At 30.4% G+C, this 15,197-nt stretch overlaps 2 protein-coding genes across 5 annotated transcripts in view; one reads left to right on the top strand and one right to left on the bottom strand.

The window, feature by feature from the left end:
- The first annotated feature begins 4,752 nt into the window (after positions 1–4,752).
- On the top strand, positions 4,753–7,417 carry LOC107870279 (pentatricopeptide repeat-containing protein At3g04760, chloroplastic). The gene has a single exon (XM_016716748.2). The coding sequence runs from the start codon at positions 5,491–5,493 to the stop codon at positions 7,228–7,230; it is 1,740 nt and encodes a 579-aa protein (XP_016572234.1). The 5' UTR covers positions 4,753–5,490; the 3' UTR covers positions 7,231–7,417.
- A 4,842-nt stretch (positions 7,418–12,259) lies between these two features.
- Positions 12,260–15,197, bottom strand: part of LOC107870280 (pentatricopeptide repeat-containing protein At1g08610) — a 5,508-nt gene continuing 2,570 nt past the window's right edge. For all 4 annotated transcript variants that reach the window (XM_016716750.2, XM_047412469.1, XM_047412470.1 and 1 more), the window contains one exon: positions 12,260–14,609. In XM_016716750.2, coding sequence (XP_016572236.1) covers positions 12,663–14,411 — 1,749 coding nt within the window. In that variant the 5' untranslated portion in view covers positions 14,412–14,609 and the 3' untranslated portion in view covers positions 12,260–12,662. The remainder of the gene's footprint in view (positions 14,610–15,197) is intronic.

A 15,197-nucleotide genomic window follows, 5' to 3' on the forward strand; every position in this document is an offset into this window, starting at 1 on the left:
TTAATATGTGTTAATTATTCTCTAATAGATATAGTAATATATCTCAATATACTTATGGTTCGTCATAAATTTATAGTTAGTAGCAGAGGCGACTCTACCCTTTCGAAAAAAAGGCGGCCGTAATAGGCCTCCAAATTTGAGAGACCTTATTCTTTTTTAATAATATATTATACAGTTAAAAAATATATAAATACTAGTTATAGAAAAAATAAACTTTTAATATAAAAAAAAAATTAGAAGGAGTTTGATATATCTAGTTTAGAGTATTATGTCTCAAAGAAAAATTTAACTCATTAACTATATTATTAATTTTAAAAAAATTATTAGAAGAAATCGATTATATAATTTTAAAAGTAGACTTTATAAAATAATTTATTTTTCTTAAAAACTTAAGGCTCCGTTCGATTTTGGCCTTAGGCCATAAATTTGCTTAAGCCGCCCCTGTACTTAGTAAATATTAGTTATATATATCCCCTTTATCCAAGTAAATAATTATTCAATTTTTATTATTTAGGCCAAAGTTGAAATAAGTTGTGCTCGACATAATGGTAGATTAATTTCATTTATGATTACTCAACTTTTACTTTATTACATTAAGTAACTAAACTATATTCTATAACGAAACAAATACTCAATTTTACCTAAGCATTACGAAACTCACTAAAATCTTTTTTTAGGCAAAGTTGAATGAATTTTTTTGTTATAGAAAATTCTGATAATTCTTAAGCAAAATTTAATGATTTATAATAAATTGTTTAGTGATTTTTTGAAATACTTAGGCAATTACTGAAGTATTAGTGATGGTAAAAATTAAGAGCCATTATTCACAAAAACAAATTTTTAATAAATGTTAATATGATGGTAAATTTGGGCAATGAGCTAGCCTGACTTTAGTTGAAATAATGTTAGTGGATTGATGAATAGATTTTTTTACGGGAATAGGACAAAAATAACATTTAAAATTAAAATAATTTCACAAAACTAGCAATTAAATTTAAAAACTCAGTAACTAGCCATTAAGCATCACAATTCGAACATTAAGCATCACAATTCAACTTTTCCTTTTGTAAAGCAAAAGTGTGGATTTTGCATGTTAGTTACTTTTCGTTTTTTTTTTCCCTTTTTTTTTAAAACGCTAGTTCATTTTATTTTTTTCATTTTGCTGCTTTTTTTATGTCTTATTTTTTAAAAAAAATTGATGTTTCATTCTATTATAAAAAAATCACTGTTCTTTTGTGTTTTTTCACTATTTTTATACTCTTTTTTCAGCTTTTTTAATTGTTTTTAAAGCTATTCTTTTTTTTTAAATTAGCATAACCACAATTATTATACGTTGAAACATGCATTATGTATATCTATGGAATGATGACATTGACTATCCAAAAAGACGTGAAAGTTTTACTATAAAAAAACTTTATTTGTCCAAAACAAATACATAGGATTTTGAGAGGCAGATAATGCAACTCAAGACTCAAAATAGAAAACCTAATTCCAAGTTTCTACAACAGTTCAACCGCAATTCCCCAAATTCAAAAACCAACCCCCAACATTATTGCAAGTCCAAAAGAGTAACTATAAATAAAACAAGTCAAACATCAAAAAGAAAATAGATATACGCATTCTATAGTATAATTTTTAACTACAATTATTATTTAGATACATATTTTATACGACTCTATATAGTTTCTACATGCATTCTAAAAAATGTATCGATCTAGTATAAGAGAGTTTCAATTGAGTATAAACTGCAAGTGTATCAATGTTAAAAGTGTATTAATGTGGTATAAAAGAGTATCAATTGGGTATAGGGACTGCATGTGCTTGCATAGAATTTCCTTTGTCTTTTTTAAAAAGTGTATCAATATAGTATAAAAGTGTATCAATTGAGTATAGAGACTGCATGTGCCCAATTGGGCCAAATGGCTAAAAAGGGGAATTACTTTAACCGACTGGCTACAGCATGTCCACCTTTTCAATTATGGATAATTTTTTTTTAGAGATAATACATCGAAACACCCCTAAACTTGTAGCCAAAACTTACTTTAGACCCTAAACTAATCGGGTAATTATTTACCCCCCTTAACAACTTTCAAGTGAATTTTAAAAAAAATCAGCGCGTTAATTGCTTAAAAAACATGGAAAATGGTGGGTCCCACCTTTTAATTTTACAAGTTTTCTTTATACCCCCGCCCCCGCCCCCAACACCCCCATTTCTTCATCTTCTTCATATCCTCCACCTCTACCCCACCTCATTTCTTCATCTTCTTCATTTAGGCTAAATTCATTTTTTTTAAAGAATACCTTACTAAGCTCCGTTAACCCCTCTCTTCATTATTTTTTTGCCTTTTATTTAATTTTTTCAAATGACTACATCCAATTTGTGATGATAAATAACTTATGACAATTTATCACTTCCTCGTCTTGTGCTTAGTGGAGCATTTGAGAAGGTTTGAAATAATGGTGTTAATGGTGAAAAAAATTAAAGGAGGAATCATTTTCATGGCAGATCGAAACAAAGGAACGAATATTAGTATTAGTACTGCTAAATCGTTTGGTAGATCTGGAATTATTGTGGATGAGTTTAGGTTTTGTTCTACTTGCAATTGTTGATTTCTAAATATTGATGGAGGAGTCATGGCTTAATCTACATGAACAAGTTATTTATCAATTTTTTTGTTAAATTTGAATCAAGTTATTGATGTTAATGGTGAAAAATGGTGAAAAAGAAATTAAAGAAGGAGGAGAAATGGGGCTGGGGGCTGTTAAAGAATCGAAGGAGGAGGAACGGGGAAGAAGTAGGGGGGTTCTTTATATATATATATATATAAAGTACAAATATATTTTTTTCTTTTTTTAAAAAAGTATATAAAAATAATATGTGTATTGGATTATTTTATTAAAAAAAATTACAATTTCTTACGTGGCAATGACATGGCACTGATTTGGCAATGACGTGGGGCGTGTGTGCTTCACTCTCCGTAGTAAGAGTAGTATAATTTTTGTAGGGTGGAAAAAAATTCTCTTGAAGGTTGTTAAGGAGAATGAATAATTGTCCGATTAGTTTAGGGTGTAAAGTAAGTTTTGACTATAAGTTTAGTGATGTTTTGATGTATTATCTCTTTTTTTTTAAATGATCATGCCATGTCCTTTCCTCTTCTTTTATTAATTGGTGAGTGCAATTTAAATATTTCTGAATTATAAATTTATAAGTATGAATATATTAATATTTGAACAAAATTAAGCTTAAACCCATATTTTTAAAAATATAATGACTTCATATTTAAAATCTTAAAAATCAAACTCATCAAATTACATTTTGGGTTTTCGACTTTTTATACAAGATTGAACAAAATTACATTTTTGATTTTCGACTTTTATACAAGATTGAATATTTATTCTGAACATAATTACAGTTTTATGAAAGCGTATGATGCTATAGTAAAAACTAAGTGGTTGAGATGCATAGAGTACTAATTACTAAAATTAAAAAAAAAAATTCCCAGAATTTTACTATTATGAATATGTGGCTCACATTTTTTTGAAAAGAATTTAAATTTTGAACATTGTTAATGTACCGATTAAGTCTACCTATAATAATAACGATAATATCACATCCAGTAAGATCCTACAAATTGTATATGAAGAGGATTTGCTTAACACAAATCGTATCCACATAATTTGTATATGAAGAGGATTTGCTTAACACAAATCGTATCCCTATTTTATGTGAGGTAGAAAAATTATTTTTAATAGAACTTCAACTATTTTTAGTGTAATTTTTGACATTATGTATTAGTGTAATTTTCATACTCAAGCGTAGGAAATTCGTACGAACCCAATTGCACCTGCCCTCTTAACCATTATGGCTCATTTGGTTGGGAACAAGTTATTCTCAGGGCGGACTTATGTAGGATTTTGTGGTGCTCCGACACCCACTAAACTCGACCAAAAATAGGTATAATTACATAGAAAATATAGAAAAATAGATATAAAACATACAAAAGCACTCACTATAACAAAAAGTTAGTTGTATGCATTGACATTTAGATTGATCTTAGATGCTTCATTGGAAGGAGGTTTTTTTTTCTTAGTTTTAAAATTTTTTAAGTACCCACTATCCTTAAATCCTGGGTTCGCCACTGGTTATTCTACAATGAATTATTCCAGAATTACTTATCCCATCTTTAAGGTGTGTAATAAAAAAATAACACTACAATTTCGAGATAAGTTATTCCACGATTTTATCTCAACTAAATATGAAATAAACTTATCGTAAAATTAATTACTCCCTCTGTTCACTTTTACTTATCATTATTTCGCTTTTTGAGGTCAACTTGCGTGAACTTTGACTCAAATTTTAAGATATATTTTTTCATCATTTAAATATGAAAAGGATTGCAACATGTAACCTTTTCTTATAATTTTCGACCATCTGAATTTTAAATTTAAATGTTAAATTATACATTTTAAAATGTTGGTTAAAGTTTATACAGTTTGATCTCGAGAAGCAAAACAGTGACAAGTCAACTAACAACAACAACAACATACTCGGTGTATTCTCATACAGTAAAATCTAAAAAGAATAAAGCATACACTCATACCACTACTTCCAATGAAGTAAAAGTCAATGGAGAAAGTACATAATTAATTATCTCTTATCCCTCGTATAAAACTAGCCCTCACAAGACCTTTTAGTGAACTTCAAAAAAGTGCAAGCCATAAACTAGACCGACCCGGTTTATCCAATGGGTTAAACCATTTATGGCCTTATCTTAACTATGTTATCCTAAAAGAATCTATAACAAGATTCCTGCCATGTACAAAAAATATAACAAAAATACCATATTATTTTTTTCCATAGTTCATTTCATGGTTATGTTGAATTTTTCACTCTACAAACAAGAATAACAGGTAATTCTCTTTTTAATTAAAGTTCAACATGATTTTTGGAAGTCCATGAGGATTCCTATAGTCGACTCCAACTTGTATTACATTGAGGCATAGTTGTTGTTGTACCAAGTGGTCACCACAACTTGTTTGGGATCGAGGCATAGTTATAATATTGAGGGGTTGGGAGGTCTTGTATAGCCGACTCCAACTTATGTGAGATTGATACGTAGTTGTAGTTGTATCAAGGGGTCGTGAAGTCTTGTATAGCTGTCCACAACTTGTTTGGGATCGAGGCATAGTTATTGTATTGAGATTGATACATAGTTATAGTTGTATCAAGGGGCTGTGAAGTCTTGTATAACAGACCATAACTTGTTTGGGATCGAGACATAGTTATTATATTGAGGGGTCGGGAGGTCTTGTATAGATAGCCGACTCCAACTTGTCTGAGATTGAGAATGTACTTCTAGTTGTGTCAAGGGGTTAGAAAGTCTTGTATAGCCGAACATAACTTGTTTGGGATCGGGACATAGTTAATATTGTATTGAGGGGTTGGTAACTTTCACTGATATCGCTAGACTACTAATACTACTAACCAAAATGACTAGTATTATTCCAGGTGAAATCTTTGCTCAATGCCCCCTTTTCTCAAAGCCAACATCTCAATCTCAAAAGCACAATGTTGTTGTAAGATATAGTAGCAATGAGTACAATAATAAAGTAAAGACTGGAAATCATCAAAAGGTCAAAGTTTCTAGTGAAAATAGACCTACTACACATGTACATTCCAATGATATCAAAGTGCTAAATTGGTCATGTAAAGTAGGCAAATATGATGAAACTTTGTATCTTCTTGAATGTAAGGTGAAGAGTGGTTATAAACCTGATGTGATTCTATGTACAAAGCTCATTAAGGGGTTCTGCAACTCGAAAAATTCGGTGAAAGGAGAGAAAGTTATGCAGATATTGGAACAGTATGGTGAACCAGATGTGTTTGCATATAATGCACTCATTAGTGGATTCTGCAAAATGAATAAAATTGAAGAAGCAAATAAGGTGTTGAACCGGATGAAAGCGCGTGGCTTTCCTCCAGATTCTGTTACGTATAATATCTTGATAGGTAGTCTTTGTGATAGAGGGAAACTAGGATCAGCATTGAAGTTGTTGGATCAGTTGAAAGAAGAGAGCAACTGTAAGCCTACTGTTATTACATATACAATCTTGATAGAGGCAACGATTCTTGAAGGCGGAATTCATGAAGCAATGAAGCTTCTCGATGAGATGTTATCGAGAGAGTTGCAACCTGATATGTACACTTATAATGCAATTATCCGGGGAATGTGTAGAGAGAAGATGATGGATCAAGCCTACGAGTTCGTTAGGAGCTTGCCATCTAAGGGATGCAAACCTGATGTGATTTCGTATAACATTTTGTTAAGGGCATTGCTGAATAAAGGGAAATGGAGTGATGGTAAGAAGCTAATGAATGAGATGTTTTCTGCAGGATGTCAACCAAATGTGGTTACTTACAGTATCTTGATGAGTGGTTTATGCAGAGATGGGAAGTTGGACGAGGCGATTAACTTGTTAAAGATCATGATGAATAGTGGATTAACCCCTGATACATTCACTTATGATCCATTGATATCTGCATTCTGCAAAGGAGGGAGGTTAGATTTGGCTATTAAGTTCTTGGATTACATGATCTCGAACGGGTGCTTGCCTGATATAGTGAACTATAACACTATACTTTCTACAATGTGTAAGAAAGGGAAAGCAGATGAAGCAATGGAAGTGTTTGATAAGCTCGCGGAAATAGGATGTCCTCCTGATGTGAGCACTTATAACACACTGATGAGCGCATTATGGCATAATGGAGGGAGAGCTCGGGCGTTGAAATTGGTATCAGAGATGATAGAAAAAGGGATTGATCCTGATGAGATAACTTTTAATTCATTGATTTCATGTTTATGTAGAGATGGTATGGTGGATGAGGCACTTGACTTGTTAGGTGATATGGAGGGTAATGGTTTTCCACCTACTGTTATTACTTACAACATTTTGCTTCTTGGATTATGCAAAGCTCATAGAGTTGATGAGGCAATTGAAGTGCTAGTAGAAATGGTAGAAAAAGGGCGTAAGCCAAATGAAACTACTTACATTCTACTCATTGAAGGTATTGGTTTTTCAGGATGGAGAGTTCATGCAATGGAGTTGGCTACCGCGATTTATCATAAGAATGCTATCGCGAAAGAATCACTTCAACGATTGAGAAAAACCTTCCCTGTACCTGATGTTTATAGTAAAGACATTACGCTGATCTCAGAAACCAGAAAGTAGCTTCTTGTATTTGTTTCTGATATGCTTCTCTGTATCGTTCCAATTTTATCATAAAGTCCGCATAGGGACAGGTTTTGTTCATATCAATGTTCAGTACTTGTACTTCACTGACAGTCTAAGCAATGTTCAATACTTGTACATCAATGACAGTAATAAAGATATCAGGCTTCTCTGTCTGCACTCTTTACATTGTATTCGTAAACTAACATGTATGTATTCACTGAGATTGTACAACTTTCTACCAACACGAGGTAGGGGTAACGTCTAAATTGTGTACCAAATTTGTGTTTTCCTTTTCTATTATATAGAAGAGCTCTTCGTGGATTTGCTTTTTTACCTCCATTATTTACTATATTATACCCTAATTGTTGCGTGATTTATTATATTATTCCTAATTAATTATTACAAGTCATTTATATATTAGAATTAATAATATTTTTTTTTATTATATTATCCCTAATTAATTATTATAAGTTATTTATAGAAAATTAAAAATATTAATTAAAAAAATAGATATTTATAATGTTTGTTTCAGCTGCTTTAACCGTGATTTTACTATATCATCCCTAATTAATTATTATAAGTCATTTATTTATTAAAAAATTAATAATATTTAATTAAAAATAGATGGCATGTCTGCCTATATTACCCCTAATTGCTTTGCAATTTACTATATTACCCTAATTAATTATTATAAATCATTTATATATTAGAATTAATAATATTTTTTTACTATATTACCCCTAATTAATTATTATAAGTCATTTAGTTTCGACCACTGTTTCGTCATTTACTATATTACCCTTAATTGCTCCATGATTTATATATTACCCCTAATTAATTATTATAAGTCATTGATATATTAGAATTAATAATATTTTTTATAATATTACCCCTAATTAATTTTTATAAGTCATTTATATATTAGAATTAATAATATTTAATTAAAAAATAGATATTTATAACATTTGTTTCAACTGCTTTAACCGTGATTTTACTATATCATTCCTAATTAATTATAATAAGTCATTTATATATTAAAATTAATTATATTTAATTAAAAAAATAGATGATAGGTCTGCCTATATTACCCTTAATTGCTCTGTGATTTACTATATTACCCCTAATTAATTATTATAAGTTGTTTATATATTAAAATTAATAATTATTTTTCACTATATTACCCCTAATTAATTATTATAAGTCATTTATATATTAGAATTAATAATATTTAATTTAAAAAATAGATATGTATAACGTTTGTTTCAGCTTCTTTAACCGTGATTTTACTATATCATCCCTAATTAATTATTATAGGTCATTTATGTTTTAAAAAATTAATAATATTTAATTAAAAAAATAGATGACATGTCTGCCTATATTACCCCTAATTGCTCCGTGATTTACTATATTTCCCCTAATTAATTATAAGTCATTTATGCATTAGAATTAATAATATTTTTTACTATATTACCCCTAATTAATTATTATAAGTCATTTATATATTAGAATTAATAATATTTAATTAAATCAATGTACACTTATGTTTGTATCTCATCAATATCAAATTTTAGTGCTAGAAAACCTCTTTACTCCCAAAACCTCATATGAAATTACCAAAAAACCTCTTTACTCCCACTTAATTACATATCATACCCCAATATATAATAATTCTATTATTTCATCATAATGATTTAAATATTTAATATATTCTATGAATTTATATTAATTAACTATAACTGCATATTTAAAGTAAAAAAAATTATTTATTTAATTGGCTATCATGTTCAAAACTAATTTGTTACCACAAATCACAATAATTAATAATTTAAAATATTTAAAAGAAATATAAAAATTTTATTGACTTTCATTATTTTAGAAATGCCACATAAATTGAGATAAAAAAAAAAGTACTACAAATCATAATAATTAACAATTTAAAATATTTAAAAGATTTATAGAAGAGGTGGTTTCGACCACCTCTTATGCAATTACCAAAAAACTCCTCTACTCCATTACATACCATACCCCAATATATAAATGTTCCATTGTTTCATCATAATGATTTAAATATTTAATATATTCTATTAATTTATATTAATTAACTATAACTACATATTGGAAGTAAAAAAAATTTATTTATTTAATTGGCTATCATGTTCAAAACTAATTTGTTACCACAAATCACAATAATTAATAACTTAAAATATTTAATAGACATATAGAAACTTTATTGACTCTCATTATTTTAACAATGCCACATAAATTGAGGCAAAAGAAAAAGTACTACAAATCATAATGATTAACAACTTAAAATATTTAAAAGATATATAAAAATTTTAGTTGACTCTCAAAATTGTATCGAAGCCACATAAATTGGGACACAAGGAGTAAATATATTATTTGATAATTACGTAATAATTATTATAAATCGCAATAATTAACAAGTTAAAATACTTTTTTAAAATAGATAAAAGTTCTATTCAACTCTCAAAATTTTATCGGTGCAACATAAATCATGACAAAATAAAAAATTATCTTAACTAATTGCAACTAAATATTTAAATTAAATCATTATATTATTTTAATTGACTTTTATATAGAAAAATTAATATTTTTATTTATTTATTTATTTTAGTAAATTTAAATTTTAAAATTATTTTTTATTATATAGAAATACTAATATTTAAACTTAACTTTAAGTTTTTAAAGTACAAAATTAATAAATTTAATTTAATAAAATAAATTTCTAATGAATATTTTCTTAGAATTTGTGTTGGGTCAATATGTATCAAGTTAAAAAGAAATAAAGAAAAATATATAGTAAAATTTTATTATTGTGAAAGATAAATATAATGCACTATCCAATAATGTTTAATAATATCATATTTTGTATATGCAAATATAGCATCCCGTATTTAATTAATATACTATTCCGGTGAACTATCAATGATTACTATTGGATATGATAAAATTATATTAATTTTTGTAGTAATAACGTAATCAATCGCTCTTAATTAATTATTATGAGTCATCTAGGTATTAAGAAAATAAATAATATTTAATGAAAAATAAAATAGACATAAAATGAGAAATTAACTCTTAATGTTTTAAATTAAATTTTCATCTTTCGAACGATGATTTTACTATATCACTCCTTATTATATGTCATTTATGTATTAGAAAAATAAGAATAACAAAATGATATGTCAGCATAAAATATTTGATTGACTATCAAAATTATATTAGTCCCACATAAATTGGGATGGGATAGAAGAAGATATAAAACAGCATCTATTATTTGAAAATGAAATAAAAAGTACTGTAAATAACAATAATTAACAAAAAAAATTTTTAAAAATTGACTGATTTCTGTTTCTGCTTCAATCGTAATTTTAATGTACAATGATGTTTAAAGAGGGTAAAATGGCATAATGAGATTTAAAGAGGATAAAATGTATGTAATAAAGTGTGAGAAGAATAAAGCATAAGTAAATTTTATTACTATATTTTAAAGAAATTAAATAAAAGAAGTTTAAAGATTATTTAAAAGATTTTTACAAACTAATTTAAATATAAATAAAGTAAATTTAGGTACAAAAAACGTGTATATATCACAAATTTGTTATCAAACACTTCACACTTTCTTAACATTAGCAAATTTTCTATCAAATAGGTGTAGCCATCTTTCTCAACTTTTAACAGCTCCTCGGTATTAATTAACATTTCTCAGTTTTAAAAATAAAATAAAGAAAAGAAAATCTCAACTCTTCCTTCTCTATTAAAAAAACAACACTCTTTTTCTGTGTTAAAAATAATAATTAAACAAAACAATAGCGAATCTAAGGTGTGTATTCTCTTCATCGAGTAAGTTTACATGATTCTTATTCTTTGCGATATTGAAAATCAATAATCTGCTAGATATTTGATTTAAGCTATTTCATCAGATTTATGCCTCTACTTTCTTTATATTTCTGATCGCAAAATTCAACAAGAAGGTTTAAAAAAGATTTCAATTGTGATCCCCCTAGCTCAATCATACTAATGAAAATATTCTACTGCTTAAACTTTCTACTCCAAGATAAATCCTAAAACTTAAAAATTGCAATCCACATGTTCTACTGTTGGGCCCGTGCTGACACGGGCCTTGCACTTCTAGTTTTGACAACAATCAAAGACGTGTTGCCTGTAGCAAATCGCAACCAATATTTATTTTTCGAGTTCAACATTACGTTTTAACTATTCGGTATCAGAGTCTCATTGGTCTGACGAATCTGTAAAAGGTTGCTGCCTCAACTGAGCATCTCAATGCACCAAACATCTTACATTCAGTTCATGATCAAAGAATTAAAAGAAAACTGATAGCGTTACATAGATGTCTTTCATTTCCAGCTAAATAAGTTGCTAGCACCAGCGCGACCACACCATACTCATTGTAATCTCACAAGTCGACTTTGTGGAGGGTGGTAAGTTACTCATTGCCAAAATCAGTAGAAACCATCTTCTGTAGTACAAAAAGAGGTCCACTAGTGAACGGGATGATTAATTTTTTTCATGATGGTGGTGTTTGGGTCAACTTGAAATACACCTTCACTATTCCACGAGGCACCTGCTATCTCCTCACCAACATAGGTACCAGACAACTCTATTTATCAAGACTTAGGCACATGAGAAGAAATCATCTAACAAAAAAAGGGATGATGAACTATTTTCATGATGGTGGCGTCTGGATCAGCTTGGAAAATTGGAAAGCATCTCCACTATTCCATGGCTGAGATTTGAACATGAGACCTCATGGCACTCCCATCACTTCATTGATCACTAGGCCATACCTTGAGTGCGGTGATATGCACAGGTATATGAAAATATGGTAAGTGGTGATGGAAATACAAATAGATTATAGAGCTACACAACTAAAAGAGTTAGATAAATTACAAGTCCATATTGATAACAGGGGACTGGGAAATTTCACAAAGGTATTGTACTAAAACCCAAGACCACACATATCTTCATGAAACATGATAAAATATGCCTCAAATGCACTGATTCATAGCTTTTCTGTAAGTGATTGATATTGAAATAAAAAAGTCGTGATATGAACTAGAATACATAACTAACCAAAACTCTGTCAAGCAGGTATGACACGGTCAAAATTTTTTACCAAGCACGAAATAGAACAGACAATGGACACGGAAAGAAACCTAATAAAGGAGTCAATTTCCATTTGCGCTGAGGTGATACGTCCAATGATTTTGCGTGTTGAGATAATGATACTCTCTCTTTCCAATATGAAAACGTCTATTCCTTGAGAGTTCCATTCCCTCAGCTTTTTTACATGTTTCTGTTGCTGCTTTGTTCATATCTGCACCAAGCTATGCCTCCAGTAACAACGACTGGATTAAGGATACTGTCTAATCGGCGAAAAAGAAAATCTATTCCTTGAGAATTTTCCATTCCCTCAACTTCTCCCGCAATTCCATAGCTGCTTCACTCATACCTGCACCAGCTATCCCTGCAATTATATTGGAATATACGGTTGTCTTAAGATTGTGGCAACTTGATTTCATCATTTTCAGCACTTGTTTTGCAGAGTCCACTTTACTGTTTTGACATAACCTATGAATAATAAACTTGTAACAATTATCTCTCACCCTGCTTCTGCTATTACCCATCTCTTTTAGCAAATCCACAGCTTCTTCAATAAGATCAGCTCGACAGAAACCCCAAATTAGACATCTATATGTAACATCATCAGGACAAGTCCCGTGCTTTTCCATTTGATGGTATATTTCCACTGCTTTCTCCATGAAACCATGCTTTGCAAGGCCATCAATGACTATGTTGTAAGTGATTATACTAGGGGAACAACTGCTATCACTTAAACAGTGAACAACTTGGACAGCCTCGTCCAACATTGCCTCCTTACAAAGAGCACGTAGAAGTGTATTATAGGTGATTATGTCTGGCGAACAGTTTTCAGAGACCATCTTAGTAAAAAAGTCAATTGCACGATCCAGATGCCCATGTTTGCACAAACCATTCATTAAAATATTGTAAGTGACAACACTAGGAGGATGTGAAGTTTCATTCATGACGGAAAGAATTTCATCTACTCCATCCCAACATCCATAGGTAGAGAAGGAATGGAGAAGAGTATTGTAAGTCACAGCATTGGGCTCAAGGTCGTGTGAAAGAAGATTATAAACTAGTAAAGCTGAATCTTCAAAGTTCCCTTGCTTACAAGCAAAATTTACCATGGAATTGTAGGCCACTAGATCTGGAGAACATCCCTCAAATGCCAAGTCCTCCATTACCTCAATGGCACGTATAACACCACAATGTTTGCAGACTAATTCAAGGAGAATTGTACAGGTGATCAGATAAGGAGGACATCCTTTTCTTAACTGATCTTTCCAAAACTGAATTCCGTGATCATATTTGCTACGGTCAAACATTGCACGCAGTATAGTATTATAAGTGATAACATCGGGACGGCAACCACTCAAGCTCATGTAGTCCAAAAAATCAATGGCATAGTTCAAAAGCCCTTTTCTACAGAGACCACTGATTAGCATATTATATGTGATAATATCTGGTGTCCCACCAGACATAACCATGGCTTGTAGAACATTTGCTGCTTTGCCTGTCTGTCCAACGTTGACAAGGCCCCTTATCAAGTTTATGCAGGAAGGATAGTCTGGAATTTGGTTTCGACGAGTCATCAGGTCAACTAATTTTGGTGCTTCAAGCAATTTTCCTTGACTGCAAAAAGTTCTAAGGATTTGGTTGTTAATTGTCTCATCATTATTAACCAATGGTCCATCTAATGTCATCCTTAAGGAACTAGATAGTGTCTTTAACTGTTGCTCATTTGATCTCTTCTCAACATCTCTATTTAAGATCCCATTAGTACCCTCTTTAACTCTATCAAGGCAGACACTTCCCGTCTTGTTACATGATAATATCGAACAAGTTTTTCTTGAACCAATAACTCCAGGCCATTGCAGAGAAGATTGACCACTAATGGTACCCCTGAATGAATGTCTTAACAGAATTGCTGGAGTTTTAATTAGCAAGGACTGACTACTTCCAGTTTGGAGGTCTATTTGGCTGGAGCTTGAGTTCTGTATATGTAGAGTAGGAGCTCCAATCATCAGTTTCGGTACAAGTGTATAAGCCATTGCTTTCTTCACGATAACAACAACTTTAAAGAGAAAAAGAGCATTTCTTCAGAAACTACTGGTTTATTCCTGCGAAATGGGAGTAAGCAGGATCGCAGCAGCATAAATGTCATACTTGAATAGCATATCTTCAAGGTGATGCACAAATCATAAACAAACTAGAAAAAATAGAACCACCACTGATGCCAGTCTTGTCAACTGAAAAAGGTAAGAAGAGGTCAGGGGAGTGTAAGAGGACAATCGTCTTCCAAATAAAAACCATTAGCAGAGAACAGCAAATGCAATGCAACTTTTTGTTGAAACTTGACATCTTTTATAAGGAACTTGTTTTAGATAATATGTAAACTTGTATCTGCCAAACCAGTAATTCTACACTCGGAAAAAGAACTTCATATTCAAACTTGACTTGATCCAAAACACTTCTAAGAAAAAGAAAAAATAATAATATGAGTATCAGTTAAGGAACTTCATGAGAAAATTCATCCAGCACTCTTAAGCGAGTCAAAATGCAATACAGCTCAATCAACTTACATGTCAAATCTAAACTAGTTAGAGCCGGCTATACAAATCATCTTTAACACATTCAGCTTTATGCGAGACCATATTGTTCAAAATGCAAAACAGTAGCATCACGCACAAAACATTTACTCATATGGAAAAACACAAGGTTTAGCAATAAATTCAACAGTTATATCTGATATGCTACACCATAACTAAGCTTGTGAAAAATTGAGGGGGGGGGGGGGGGGGGGGGGGGGAAAAAAAAAAAGAAAAACAAACAACTAT

This window comes from Capsicum annuum, chromosome 5, assembly GCF_002878395.1.
Source record: "Capsicum annuum cultivar UCD-10X-F1 chromosome 5, UCD10Xv1.1, whole genome shotgun sequence".
Classification (NCBI taxonomy): Eukaryota; Viridiplantae; Streptophyta; class Magnoliopsida; order Solanales; family Solanaceae; genus Capsicum; species Capsicum annuum.